This window comes from Montipora capricornis, chromosome 6 (genome assembly GCF_036669925.1).
Source record: "Montipora capricornis isolate CH-2021 chromosome 6, ASM3666992v2, whole genome shotgun sequence".
Taxonomy (NCBI): domain Eukaryota; kingdom Metazoa; phylum Cnidaria; class Anthozoa; order Scleractinia; family Acroporidae; genus Montipora; species Montipora capricornis.
In genome coordinates, this window is record NC_090888.1 from 19,004,435 (window position 1) to 19,019,915 (window position 15,481).

The following is a 15,481-nucleotide window of genomic DNA, read 5'->3' on the forward strand; positions in this document are numbered from 1 at the left end:
AAGCGCAATCTTTTCGTACTCTGATCCTTGTATAAACCCGATTGTCAATGATTTTTCGAGTATCCGATGGCATTTTATTCATATTTAAATTTCACAGAACTGGACCGATGGTCATATCAAGACAAATGAGTAAACTAGTTTATAAAGCTCAAGAAACTCTGTTGTCTGAATTAATTCTGAAAATTACAAGATAAAGACGACTTTTTCAGCACTTTTCAGGCACCGGAAATTCATTGCTGCGGAAACGTGAGCCGCAGTCAGTTTTACATGCTCTTTAAGATAATTTTTCCTGCGGGTTGTGTTTGAAAAATGTGGGAGCTCTTGTATCACCTGCAAAAAATGTTTGGTATTGTGTATTGTTTTTAAGTCTAAGTCAGTCATTGTTTCAAATGTTTAGTCTTTTGCTTTCGGCTTGGGTATCGAGTCAATGACATCATACGTCGCGAGAGCTGCAACATAGACCACTTTCTTAAATGGCGACCTCTTTTGTCTTTCTGTTAATTAGACCAACTGCTCTCATTTTGAAACAATATTCTCTTGATTTTTGCCGGTCTTAGCGAGGCTACAAAGGGTTATTAGCATTAAAACAGAAGCATGTTTTATTTGCCAGCCATTATTAAAGAGGTCCCGCCAGGCTTATTTCTTGCAATTTTCCCGCTTAGATTTCGGAACTTCTCAAGATCGCAATTTATACAATGGCAATAGTGGGCTACCGCGGGAAATCGGCAAACTCTGTTTTGACATAAGTGCACCATGAAGGAAGTCTTCAGCAGGAATGCTTTTTCCGTTTCCTTTCCTATAGTTGTCATTAAATTGAAGGAAGTCATTAAAACTGTAGCCAAGCACGTAAAACTAAGTGTCACCATCTTGAAATAAAGATGCATTAATGGTGGAACGTCAATTAGTGATTGAACTGCGAGGGCGTTCTGAATAGCAGCTGCTAACAACGAGGAGGGCTAACCTAGCGTTGAAATGTTTATTGGTCAGCACCCTTGGGAAAATACTCTTTAGAGACAAGTATGAAATGCTGTAGAGAAACTACGGATTCAGGGCCACACAAGAGCAGAACATGCAAATTAGCTCGAAGCTTTTGCCGAACGAGGCACGTAACAATACTCGCAGCTTTTGTCACTCAAAATGATATGGAAATCAGTGATTAATTTTTTAAGTTTTGCAACGGTGCGAGCATTTTAAAGCAAAAAGTCTTTCTCTTTATGGAAGCTATTCTTGTGAAAGCATTGCTCAAATTGTGAACAGGCGAACCCGTTCTCCTTATAGTCAAGCATGGCTGTAGGCTGATAGCCCTACGGTCATTAACCACTCAAAAATCCGGAAATGCTGCATTCATCGTTGTGTGCTGTGAAATTTTAGCTTCTTTCTCTCGAATTTTGTTAACTGAGAAAAGTTTTTTTTTCTCAACCTGACTTGATATATCGCCATGTACTTTTTTTTGGTTAGCAATTTTGCTCTTTCATCTTTTGAGAAACCTTAAGCTACCAATAATGGTTTATCCTCAACTCACTGATTTATTTCTGCAGTAGCACTCGTTATTGTAGACCGAAACTCTAAAGGTCTCCTGAGAAATAAGATGAATAATTTTTGTTGCGGCAAAGTGTTATCTGTGGCTGTCAACCATAGTTACCAAGCCAGAGCTAGAAAGCGATACATTGCCTTAAGCTTCCTTGTTTGCATTAACGTTCAGACGCCAATTTCTATCGACAGCTATATCCGTACGCACGGCTATAAATCAAGGACCTTAACAAGACATTGTGTAGATTAAATTCTCAATATTACGAGAAATTTATCTTTCGTGTCCTCGCTGCATAATTAAAAAAGGATGGACGTAGTGTTTAATGGTTGATACCAATGGTATGCAGACACGAAAGCAACTTCAGCGATAACCAATTTAGTTTTCGCCCAAAAAGTACTTCATATTATTGCATAATCATCAAGCAAGAAAACAGATAAAGTTGGCAAGGCAAAGACGTAAAAATCACTTCCCGCGTGCGATTGTGAGTCCGATTGATCTTGTTCGCGTGACCGCACCTTGAGGATCGCCTGAAGACATTTCGCTGTTTTGACGAAACACTACTTTAATTGTTGTCACGAAGACAAAAAATACCTCGGGGTTCAAACAAAGCGAAGCAATCCCTGAATAAATGGAATAAAACCACATTATTTTCGGGTTAATTTTTCATTCATTTGATAAAGTAGCAAGTCAAAGCATTTCCAGAAGAAGTTCTTCAGACAATACATGGGAGCGTCTATTGCGAAATGACGAGAACAGCTTATATATATATATATATATATTTTTTTTTACCTTTTATCATCAATTGCTTTCTAAGGGTATCAAAGCATAAAAAAAGAACTATTCCAAAACATCGGACAGTATTTCATTTTCAGGAAAACACAAATCTTGTTCCTGTTTTATTCTCTATATCAAACATGTATGCAAAGGCCTTTTATATTTTCCCAGTGATAGTATTGGTTGTTACGTCACGATCATTGGAATCTGGTGAAATGAAACCAAGGAATGGTTACTTTGGGCTCAAATTTCGAAATCTTCGACACTTAGCTGGTTTGGAAGGAACATTAACTGAGGTAAGCTTCGGCCACTTTCATTGTAACGATTTTCTAAGCTGTTTTTAAATAAATAATCTAATTCACCTTGGCCGACAGTCGGTGGGACTGATTTTGATCGCTTGCTGGTTATAAATATCAGACTTTCTCAGCTAACAATCAAATGGTTCTGCTACTTCTCACCTATCCCATCCACTCATAAACTGATTCTTTAGTCCATGATGCAAAATATGAATAAGGTGTGTTTTTCTCGCAAAGTATGATACCTTACGACGTTTTCGATTCTAAAATACAAATACAGTAGGCCATTTTATTTTTAAAGAATTTGGAGGGGGCGGGGGTTTTTTTTTGTAAACGCGAATGATAATTTAGCCGTTTCAACATTTTTTTTTACGAATGAAAAAAGGGAAAAAAACGTCGGTTAAAATATGCTACCATACTGCTATAATAATGCCTATATATTTGAAACAGAAGTTGCTGAGTAATTATAGAAATTGTGAAGATTTTTAGGGAAAAATGGTGCTTCGTGCAAATGATTCAGCATAATATTCTTAAATCTCTCCAAGTTTATAAGCTATTGCAAAACTTTACTCTTGGAATTTTCAGGTCGGAAATTTCCATTCTTGTTAATTTATTTACGATTTTTCTAACGTCAGAAAGTTTTACAATTTCAGTATATTTCGTTTAAGTTTTACAAGTTGACTTTTTTTTGCAGCACTTAATTTTGGAAAATTTCGCACTGAGAAGGCCAGAATGAAACCATATCTCGTTTCTAAACAAAAATGCTGAATTCTCGAGTTTTCACATGATCGTTTCCATGGAAATTAAATCCTAACCTGAGTCTATATTTCTGGTTTACAGTGGTCACAGGAATGCCCTACTGTCACCCAAAAAAAACGTATCGGAATTTTGCAATTTTCCTCGCATTTCCTTCTCAGATTTCAGGGATATGTGGGTACTTAGCCGCGTGGCTAAGATGTTTTCCACTCTTGACACGGGAAAGGCTAATCACTAACACGAGAAACAACAGGCAGCTTAGCTTGCCAAGTGCAGGTTGCTTAATACAGTACCGGGGATGATTTCTTGGAATTCTCGCTGGTGTCACCATTTCCAAACATTGTTTTTTAAAATCTTGCTGAAGTCGTGGTTAATACTCCACACGTGGTTTAGCACAACGAGCACTAAAAATTTTTTCGAAGATTAACCTGTCTAAAATTCGCCGGGTTAAAATAAACCAAAATCTCGCTATAAAATGCTTCCAAAGATGAAGTTAAGTTTCCACTTGTCACATTTTTGGTTCTGCGAGCGGAAGCTACATTTAAAAGACCCATACATGCAGGAGGAAACCGGAAAAGAGAAACAGTAAAATGTGGGCAGCCATTTGTTTGTTGCTTTTAAGCCAGTGATGTTTAACGGGAAATTATTGGTTCCAGGTCACCTGATCAGCATACAAGGCTAGGTTTCTTTGGCGGTAAATACGCAGGAAAGCACAAAATTCAAATTTTTCAGCGTAATATTTTCGAGGTGCAGGGATGGCGCAGTGGTGAGAGTATTCACTTCCCACCAATGTGGACTGGGATCGATTCCTAGACTCGTATGTGGTTTGAGTTTGTTGGTTCAGAGGTTTTTCTCCGGATTGTCCGGTTTTCCCCCCTTTTCCTTTAAAAGCAACATTTGACTTGATCTTGGGTTAATTGTTGATTTAAGTTACAGTTTCCCCAATAAGTGCTCCAAAGCTAGAACGGCTAGACACTTAGTTCCTCTTCTCTCTAATAATAATTTTTGATGATGTCTTCGAGAATTACCAAAAATAGAAAGCAGAAATTTCTCCTTTAGTATATTTAACAGCGATCGAAGCACGTTTCTTTTCAGCCAGAGTCGAAACAGGCCATATTGGATTACGACAGGTTTAATGAGGCTTTCGTTGGGGTGTGCGGAAAAGGAAGACCTGGAAAACGAAGATCGAAGACCCGGAAAACGAACACTAAAAACAAAGACCCCCCGACAACAAAGTAAAATAAGGAACAAAGAAAAGCCAAACAAAAACATTCCTGTTGTTTGCAATCGCCGATGAGCCATTACAGGCGAATTTCCGCAGGGTCTTCGCTGTTTTTGGTCTTCGTTTTCCACATGCCGGCCTGGATGTGTGGAAAACGAACACCCTACCACAATTCGCGAGAGATAGCTTGCCGAACGTTTTAAATAATAGGAATAATGTGTTTCGCTATTTGCTGTTTGTATCTTCGTTTTCCCGGTCTTCGGTCTTTGATCTTCGTTTTCCAGGGGCCCGCTTCACAAAAGTCCCAAGAACGTTTTGGGCCCGAAAAGACATTTGTGAACCTGCCAGCCGCTTGTTCTGGAAAGCCGATCTTTTAACATCGTTTCGAGCTAAAAAAAAGCAAACGTGGATTTTGACGACTTAAATCCTCTCCTTTCTTGAGATACAGAGGGAATTGTTACTCGCGAAAATGGCCCGTAAAGTTTCGGGACTTTCGGAAACGGGCTCCAGGTCTTCGTTTTCCGCAAACCCGCTTTCGTTGATTTAATTTAGTGAAGCAAAAAAAAATAGTTATATACTGAAATAAAAGGTAAATGGGAGAATAAGCTTTGATATTTAATTTGGCAGAAGGTTTGCGCATATAAATCTTTTGCTATAGTGATCTTATTAATATCTTCGGAATTGTTATGATTTAGAGACAACAAGACACTATTAACTCCAAACACTCTGGAACTAAAGCTGGTTTACCCAGTAATTTCAAAAGACAAAAAACCACATTGCATTTGTGGCGTTACAGGATGGCTATGTTGCAGAAATGCCAAGGCAAAGGTTTGTATAAATAATAACTAAAGATGTATGATCTTTTGTCTTACCATGTAGTCACTTAGGTTGTAGACTCGCGGCTACTGGCTGCTGGTCTTGTTCAGGAGATAATGCGGTCAAATGATTACGAGCTACTATATGTGTGTGTGATAGAAGACCAGTGAATGTCCCTTGAGATTGGTTGAAAATAACCCCATTCTGGCACAAGCGGTAAGCGGTCGAAATGCCACGTGTTCTACAAGCTAAGTGACACATCGTGAAACAAATTAACGCTCGTCAGTGTAGACTATTTCGGATCTAAACGCAACAAACACGGATTTAACACAAGATTTCATCAACACGCCATGTGCTTTCTTTTTTATAACACAACTGCGCATGTCTTGCTACAATATAGGTCCGCAACGTATACTACAGTCAGGGCGTCTCGCTATTTATTTACCACCACGATGACCACTAATCACCTCTTTAAGGGGGGAGACTCTTAACTACAAAGCTGTTGCTATGTAAAACTTTTACCCGTCATATCTTTTTGATGTCTGAAAATCAAAGACCAATCCCTTTGTACACAGATGTTCTATAGAAGGTCTCTTGTACTTTTTCGAACGACAGCCATATATTGGCAAGTCACGTGACCACGGCAGACAAAGCGCTACAACTCAAATTATTAACTTTTTACAATAATGAGTACAATACCAATGTTCGGAGAGCATTGTTTGGCACGTCTTGACGTAAGGATTTGTTGAAGTTGTGCTTATGACGAAAATTACCCTGCTTTGAAGGGAGTTTTTAACACACTTTGTTTGGACTGAGTTCAGTGTTGAGAGATGAAACGGAAAATCGATACGTGGGATTATAGAGAATGTTTTGATCTTTCCTCTTCGCCCAAAAAACATCACCGAAGAAGTTGCCCCATCGAGTTTTAGGGTTTTTTCGTTCTTTTTGACCGTTTGGGACTGGTAACTATCAGCGCATTCGTCGTAATCTAATTTTCCGCCATCTTTTTTGCGTTCCGCTGGACAAGAGCAACGACGGCTACGGGACTAGATTGCGATGAAATGTTCGGACAGAGTTTGGACATTGTTTCGTGGAAAACTCACACTAAAAGGAGCTGTATATGCAGGATATCGACCAGGAAAGACTGCCTTCCTCAAATCATGACTGTATCTAGTCATATTTGTTTGCACCTGCTTTGTATGAGCTTCTCGTCGATCGGTCATACTTTCATCGAGGTCACTCATACCGATGCTGACAGGTAGGTTGGCTAGTTGCTGATTGATATCTGCGGCGAAAGCCACAATTTCGGCCGCTGTTCCGACGTACACATAGCTCTCCGTTTCGGTTTGCGTTCCGTGTGATTTTTTTCTGCTGTTTCGGTCTGCGTAGCAGTGTCGGCAGTGGAAAGCGTCGAAAACAAATTGTCCCGATTAGCGCACCGTTTTGTCAGTGCTGAGAAGCCAATACTGCCTTTTCTAGTGCCTGGGCATACTTTTAACCCGCTTAGCCCATAGCTTAGCCCAGAAACCTCAAGAAAACGAAATGTTGTCGCAACAGACAAAGTTTTTTCACAATTTTTTTTGTTTACAAGATTTATATTTCCAGCCATTTTGGCGGCATTCCGACCGGCGACCCGCATTGTGCAGATTACCGCTGGAGTTTATGTTTGCAGTCGGCAATGTAAGCGTCCTTAGCGACAGGTTTGTAGTTGAGAGTCTCCCCCCTTAACGATAACATTTGTATAATTTTCTCAGCTGATTTGTAAAGGTAGCGTGCATTGTAACTATGGTTGCAATGTGAGCGAGGAACGAGAAAATGTGTGCAGTGGTCAGGTGCTTTTTTTCCCATTTCGTCGTCACCATGATGCTGCTGCTGCTGCTGAGATCTGTCTGCCTTGTCAAGCACAAGCCAAAGCAAATTGCATTAAACTTTTGAAAATTAAGAAGCGTGAAGCTTTGCTTAAAAGTGTTCCATAAAGTGACGTTGATGTGTTGTCTGATGTTAATACAAATAACTAACTAACTAACTAACTAACTAACTAACTGACTGACTGACTGACTGACTAACTGACTGACTGACTAACTAACTAACTAACTAAATAAATAAATAAATAAGTAAGTGATGATAATTTTTTTGTATTGACAACTTAGCTCTGAGACTTTTGTGCGGGAAATTATCTGAAAACCGTATACTCATACTCTGCATTAGGAACCATACTGTTTTTTTTTTCACTATCGGTTATTATTTGCATGCATTTGAACTGTTAGTTATGAAATTCCCTTGTTCTTTTTCTCTTGACTTTGGTTAGATGAAGACGTCGACAAGCAACGTTGGCACCGAACTACCTAGGCAAGAAAAACAGTGGCAGCTTTTCTTTTGAATGCAACGCTTTAAATTAAACCAGTTTCACAGAAAAAGGAAACAGTTTCAACTTTTCTTTGGCAGAGGGAATGCAGATGCCTCTTTTGTTAATCCAGTCAGATACCCGTTCAATGATGCATTGAGAAGCCTGACCACCACTCAACAAATCGCGCTAAATTGTAGGAAATATTGATTGGCTTGATTTAAGCCTTATTGCAAAGAAAATTAAAAGAAAACATTTTGCTACCCTATAATGTTTTAACATGTCTATACAAAACAATTGCCTTTGGACAGTCCTTGTTGTTGGCAATCCATCAACTCCAAAATGCATAGGCGGATCCGAAACCAAAAGTTCAAAACGAAAATAGGCGGCAAAGATTTTTTTTCCAAAACTGAAATATTTTCTTCTATTTTTCAACATGCGTTCAAGAACTTTTCTTAGATTGGAGGCTGCCCTTTGATAACTGGGACAAAAATTGCTCACCACTTTTATTATTAAAATGCCGTTAGCAAACAAACGAAGTATTGATTGAATCTTTTTTTTCCAAAAGTTAAGCGCCAAACTTTTTCCTTCTTCGTACTATTTAAATCTTGTAATCTTGCATTTAGCCTAGCGTACGTGTAGCCGTTCCCTACCCCACTAAGGTAAAAACGGAAGGATTAGGTTTAGGGTTAGGGTTTCCACCTCCCGTTCCGTACCGTTCTCCCGTTCCTCGTCCCGTTTTTTCCTTCGGGGGTAGGGTACGGCTACACGTAGGCTACATTTAGCCAAGCGAATTTGTGCCTGTCCTCTCTTTGAAGATATATCTCTCATTACTGGAAATTTATCAGCTGGCAATTTGAATAACTCCTCCAGCTCATGAATTTTGAAGGATAAAAAAATTGTTATGTCCTTACTATTCCAATTTATTTCGAGCGGTTTTTGAGGCACGAGTTCTTTTCTAACTTCTCCAGCTCGGATTCTAGAGAACGGCTTAAATGGACTCTTTTGTGGTTATAGTTCTAGTGAGACGTAATCGTTACATTTTGCAGGCATAACTTGAAAAAGCACCAAACAATTGCTTTTCACAGAGATCCATGACCGTATATTTATTTATTCAAGAAATTCGCCCAAAGGCAGGTGGTAAACATATACTGAATGCAGTCAGTTAAGGTAACACAATAAATCGCTTCCACAAATTCAAATTCAGTATCAGATCAAGAAATGCCTTTGGAACAATATTCACATTCGCCATTTCTACCGTCAAACACTATGAAAATATATATCCTCCACTGAAATTAGTTACTGGTCCTCCAAGCCTCCAAACTGTTCTAACCGTCTGTTCTCTGACATCACGTCTCTTAGCTTTTGAGCGAGAGGGTTGCTTTTCTGTGGAAGCAAATTGCAAAAGGTCATTGTTCAACCCAACAAAGGTCATTGCTCAACAGCTTTTCTTAAGAAAATTTGCTATGAATCGCAGGTAGGCCTTTAACCTCGCAGTGAAGAAGGCCCTAAAGTAAAGCTGCTATCACCGTGGCTTTTTTTTTCGTTTGCGACTTAACTGTAGCATGCCAAAATATGTCCAGAAAAGTACGCAATTAAGCTAGTCCTCGACGATTTCAAAGAGCGTCACAAAACTTCCCCTTACCCCCCCCCCCCCCCCCCCCCTCCAACTTCAACTTCATGCGCATCTTTGAATACATACATCTTATTCGATGGTTTAACATATAATGCGCCCGGATATTGTGTGAGTTGCGTAGTATTTTTCAGAGCCCCGCAGGGACGAGGAAAAATACGAGCAATGAGCGAAACGTCCGCGAGCATTATATGTTAAACCATCGAATAAGAGATTTATTATTTAAAACCAAAAAAATGTTATGTATATTTTGCTTCAATTTTATTTGGTATGGGTGTTTAAAAAAATGCATCATCTGTCCTTCAGGGCGCGTGGGAACAATGTAAACAGCACAAAACATCAGCCAAATGTGGATGTTACTAATACCGGGAACGGGAAACGGGGGAACGGGTAATAATACCGGGAACGGGAATTTTGAATTCTCTGGCGGGTTACCGCTGTACACTCGTTCCCAGACTCCCGTTCCCGGTTCCCCGTTCCCCGTTCTTAGTATTAGTATCATCCGCCAAATGTCCTTTACTTGACTGGATTAAAGAAAAAAAAGTAATGACAAGAGACATGCGATCACAAGGTAAATTCTTAGCCTTTGAATCGTGTTGAAAACAATTTCTTTGATCGAAAAAATCCCGCTCTGTCCGTATTTGCTCTGTTCTAAACCGGTCAAACAGGGACACTGCAATGTATTACCGTCTTTTGCGCGTTCTCTTGGCCAAGTATGGTAAAATAATAATAGCGGAATAATAAAGACAATTAACGGCGACTGAAAACGCGCAATCACCGGGATTATACGACTTAGTGTAAGCTCGACTCACTGTAAGAGAGTTCAGCGAAGTAGAACTAAGCGTCCGTGAAGACGTTCTATGGCGTAAAATATCACTCAAATAAGAGGGCGCCATGCCGTTTAGTACTTTGAAGACTAAGAGTAAAATCTTAAAAATTATTCTAGATTAAACCGGTACCCAATGGAGACTTTGAAGTACAGGTGTAATGTGATTATATTTTCTGGCGAAAGAAACGACGTGAGCAGCAGTATTCTTTATCAGCTGTAACTTATTCAACTGATAGGCAGGCAGTCCATACAGTAACGAATTACAGTGGTCCAGTTTTTCGGAGCTGACAAAAGCATGTGTTAATATTTCGGTACACTCTTTTGTTACGAATTTTCTGATTTTGTTAATATTTCTAAGATGAAAGTGAGAAGTCTTACACACTTTTGCAGTATGATCATTCAAGGACAAATGCGTGTCTAACATTACTCCCAGATTTCTTACATCAGGCTCTGGTGTAATCAGTTCAGCAACAACTGCAACCGAGTCCAGTTCAGGTGCAACACGGAACTTCGATTGAGGCGAAAACAAGCAGCTCAGATTTATCTTGATTGAGTTTTAGGCGATTGTGCAATATCCAAGTATCGATGTCTCTTACGCAGAGCTCAACTTTGGACTTAGCTAAGTAAAGATCATCAAAGATTTCTGTCTTGAAGGAGACACACAGCTGCGAGTCATCCGCGTAGAGATGGTATTGGAGGTCACGACTTCTGATTATCTTGCCTATGGGGATGTCACATGATGCTAAATAGAGTAACAACCCCAGGACGGAACCCTGAGGTACGCCCCGATTCACACTGCAAGGTGAAGACGTGCAACCTTCAACACAGACATACTGCTTGCGAGATGTAAGATAGGACCGAAACCAAGCCAAAAATGTACCCGTGATTCCAAAACTGGTGCGCATTGAGAATCTAGAGAGCCAGATCGAGTGCTCTACGGTATCAAAGGCAGCTGAAAGGTCGAGTAGCAGGAAGATTACAGAGTGCCTAATGTCAATGGCGCGCAGGATATCATTTTGAACTTTGACTAAAGCTGTTTCAGTTGAGCCTGGCTCCGATGTTAGAGAAAATTTTCTTCAAATAATTGGTGCGGGGCTGCGGAAGAGCCAATTTATTTTTTGGTATTCCTTAATCGATATGATGTTATGCCGTTTCGAAACACAAATCTAGAACTCAGATACTCAGGGACCAGCCCATGTAAAGATTTATACATCATAACAGCAGCTGATTGCAATCTTTGATATTTGAGTTTACGCCAACCCATTGCCCGAATGAATTTATCCATGTTAGAGTCATGGTTGGCACACATTAATACACGGGCTACAAGATTTTGGAGCTTGTGAAGCTTTTCAGAGAGACCACTGCCACAGTTGCCCCAGACAGTACTACAGTAATTAAAATATGGTTGAACCAGGCTGTCATATATATTAATTAATATATTAAAGATATAAAATGTCGTATTCGCTTAACTAAGCTAGCCCTATGAGAAGCAATCCAATCTTTTTGCAGAGATTCTATATATGACATTACCAGTTCATGTTTTGGTCGATGTGCACACCAAGAGATTTCTTAGATGACACCTGCTTTACTGGATGGTCATTTATACTAAAAGAAGGAATTTCAGGAAATGTTGATAACTTCTGTCCCGACGCAACCAACATGAATTCAGTTTTTGTTAAATTCCAGGTCAGTTTATTGGCCAGTCAATAGCCATGTTTACACCCTATTTAAATCATAGTTAAGACAGTCATCAATATGTTTTAAATCTGCGCTAGCGAAGGTGAGGCTGCTTTCATCTGCATACATTCTAGGTTGTGAAAAATACACTGACAATTTGGCAGGTCATTACATATGATAGAAAAAGTAAAAGTCCTAGAATTGTTTCCTGGGGGACACCATATTTGACTAATTTTGGAGAAGACATAAAGGAGTTCATTACACAAGTTTGAGTACGATTGCTTGAATATGATGCGAACCATTTGTGACAGAAACGGCGTATTCCATATAGAATTGTAATTTCGCTAATTGAATATTGTGATCGACGATGTCGAACGCCTTTTTTAATATAACGAAAAGGCAATCAATATTCATGGTCCAACTCTCCGTAGCTTCGAGTAACGCAGTAGCCGCGGCCGTAGAGTGTTGTGAACGAAATCCGGATTGATAACGAGAAAGAATACAGTTTTCAGTAGGATAGTGGTATAACTGGTCATAGACTACACGTTCAAACATAGACGACTGGGATTACTCATATTTAACAATTAGACAATTAGTCAATAGCCCATGAGGCGAAGCCGAATGCAAGTTAAAGAAATATATATTTGGGAATAAAACGAAAGAAAGAGTCACGCTTTTCTCTACTCGAGGACTATTAATAATAGTCCTCTAGTAAAGTAGCCAATCAAAATGCAGGATTATTTTGCATTAGTCCACTAGTTGGGTGATACTAATGGTCGATAGTTAACTACTAAGATCATTGCGTTTTCCAGAATATCTATACAACTGGGAAACCAGCCCTAGCAGAGTTCCACTCAACAGGAAAAATACCAGTTATCAGGGATTGATTAAGTGAGAGATCTAGACTATGCAATTAAACGAGGGCACTCCCTTAACCATTTAGCTGAAATATTATCTAGTCCTGTAGCCTTAGACTTACAAAGTTTTCATTGCAGAGAAAAAAAAAATGTATTAATAGCGTCATCGCTCGCATTTGTAGAGCATTTTGCACGGCATCGCAGAGGTCCTGGGTTCGAATCCCTTTTGAGCCACCTGAATTTTTCAGGTGTCTTAAATGAGGTAATTGCTTAAATGGTCCAGTTAAGTACGAGGATGAAGCTTGGTCATTTATTCCGCGCGGCTTCAATTTTTTTTTTCCTTTTTGCTTGTAAGGCACTTGTCTCATTGCCCACGTCACAAGTTAGACCTTTGCTTATGTAAAAGAAGATGACTGAGCTCCGAGGCGTTCTTGCGGCCGAAAGTGAATACGCGCACGTGGTCCTCATTATTTGCCAACTAGTCTTTGCTAAAGCTCTTGAAGGTCTATATTGGAATACCAGCAAACTTAAGGTGAGGGAACCACAGACGCACTGGGAGAAATGATGCCGGATCATGTCCGTGTGAAAACTAGCCGCAAAAAGAGGATCACAAATCATCTTACCTTGTGCATTATCTGTCGTTTTCTCTTCTTGCAGCACTTGAAAGAAACGAATCCGCATATACAGCCAGCACTAGATATTTTAGACGCCCGAGGTAAGGACTCAATTTGGGAATCTTTACCAAGATTTAGTTGTACAGTTTCATTCTTCCGCGAAGCAGTAGAAAGCTGGGGTGATAAGGAATGAAGCTGTGAATAAAGAAACAAATAACTTAACTGAAGAATTTCTCTAGGTCCGAATTCTTCGAAGAAGGGAAAGCCGCTAGGGAATTTGGTATCTCAACGAAAAGGTCATTTTAGAGCAAAAATTGACGTAAGCATTGTAGTATCGGTGTTCTGAAGTACCTCCCCACCCTCCTGATAAGTTGTTAAAAAAAAAACATGCGCATGCGTACAATAAAATAATGAGCACACGGAGTGAAGATCGCGAGTGTGTTTAAATCCGTTTATTTCTTTGGAATCTGTGGAGAGCTTACTTTTTTTTTTAAATCAAACCTTAGCAAGGATTCGGTGTTGAAATGAAATAGATTAAGTTATTTATATTAACATTATAATTTCATGATCTCAGGAGAAATTGTGATATTTCGTTTTCTATTCGTACCTTTTCGGCCATTGCTCTCCATCTGTCGCAGCGTTTTAATCTCCTCAGTCGGCAAAGAATCAAATCTAAACTAGATCCATTACGAGAAAGCTCTGAATAGCCAGAATGTGTTAGTTCCCGTCTAAAAACGCCAACCATCTTCTCTGTCTCAGGGTAATTTTCAATGAGCTTTTTCTTGCTTGAGTCTTCCGAAAAGGTTTCGGGCATTGCTATGAAAATCGAACATAACATAACTGAAGCCAACCGATAAAGATCCGGTCGCATCATTACTGTTCGTGTAAAAGGTTTCAAAAGCTACGAGTCTTGTTTGTGTTCTAAGTGTCCCCTACTAGTTACCAAGAAAACATGTTTTCTGAGTAAGTAAACGAGTCACCCTTTATACTCTTCCTTTTCCATTAATAGATATTTCGAGAGTCTTAGATGCGTCACATATCGGCGTTCGCTTGTTTGGCGGCTTCCATTTAACACTAACCTTCAATCGTTTTCAACTCGTTTAATTTTACTGATATCATAGGGTAATGTAATTGAACGCCTCCATGTGAGAAGTCATACTGTGAAGAAATTACAAGGGAGGCAATTACGAATGACTTACGCCCGCGGGAAAAGCAAAAAAAAAAAAAAAACTGAATCGAATTCGATGGAAACTTCCGCTGGCGTTACATGTCAATTTAATATTTGCATGTTCAATTTATGAAAATGATCTCAGAAATTTTGATTAGAAGGTAAATTGCCAAAAGATCAGATGAAATTGTCTTCAAAAATTATAGTCAAGTTTGACAAGGTACTGTAAACGTTCCTGCATTTCACCGTGTTTAATCTACATGTCACACTCTCTGGTCAATTTTAAAGAACTGCTCAATCTCATTACTCACTAGAAGTTTCCCAATTCAGTTTTCGTTTGCTTCTGAGCAAAGCGAGAATCAACCACGTTTCGCTTGTAATTGGACATTCACCAACCTTTGTGCCCACGGACTAAGCAATTAACAGAATCCATCGCTGTAAGATAGGGTTAAAAAACTAACGTAAGTAAAAGGCATAAAATCATGATTAGTAAAAATACATTTCTAAAGTTAACAATAGTTCGCCCACATCATTTTGAAGTCCTAGATGGACTTACACTAATACAAGTATCTAATTTGCTTAAATCTAACCAGTAAATAAATTTAAATAATTCCGCTATGCTTACTGTGAAAAAAAAAAAAAAACAAAAAAGAAACAAAGTCTTTCTGATGAAAAGTTTTTGCAATGCACCTTAATTCCAACCACTCTACGTTACTTATGAGAACGTCGCCAAAGTTGATCTAAACGAGTTCAACAGAATTTTTATTGAAAATAATCGCTTAGTAGTAACAGGGGCACCCAACGACCAATTTGTTGTAAAATGTATTATTATACCCCAGTTAATGAAAATAAATGTTATTAAGGCATTTTCAGGTGTTTTTCAGTGTTGCTGGGAAAACACTATCTGTTCCTTTTTCCCAGCAAGACACACAAGAAATTTCCCAGCCAGCTAGATAAAATTGGT

General features: G+C 39.1%; 1 protein-coding gene and 1 long non-coding RNA gene across 2 annotated transcripts; one reads left to right on the plus strand and one right to left on the minus strand.

Moving 5' to 3' along the window:
• Positions 1-2,439: 2,439 nt before the first annotated feature.
• Positions 2,440-8,005, plus strand: LOC138050318 (uncharacterized). Its single transcript, XR_011132577.1, has 3 exons — positions 2,440-2,601; positions 5,275-5,401; positions 7,704-8,005. It is a non-coding gene; the product is annotated as an uncharacterized lncRNA (long non-coding RNA).
• Positions 8,006-8,717: 712 nt separating this feature from the next.
• On the minus strand, positions 8,718-14,744 carry LOC138050320 (uncharacterized). Its single transcript, XM_068896673.1, has 3 exons — positions 13,957-14,744; positions 13,359-13,544; positions 8,718-9,125 (listed from the first exon to the last, which is right to left on the minus strand). Exons 1-3 carry the CDS (start codon positions 14,221-14,223, stop codon positions 9,039-9,041), a joined length of 540 nt encoding a protein of 179 aa, XP_068752774.1. The 5' UTR covers positions 14,224-14,744; the 3' UTR covers positions 8,718-9,038.
• Between the last annotated feature and the right edge of the window lie 737 nt (positions 14,745-15,481).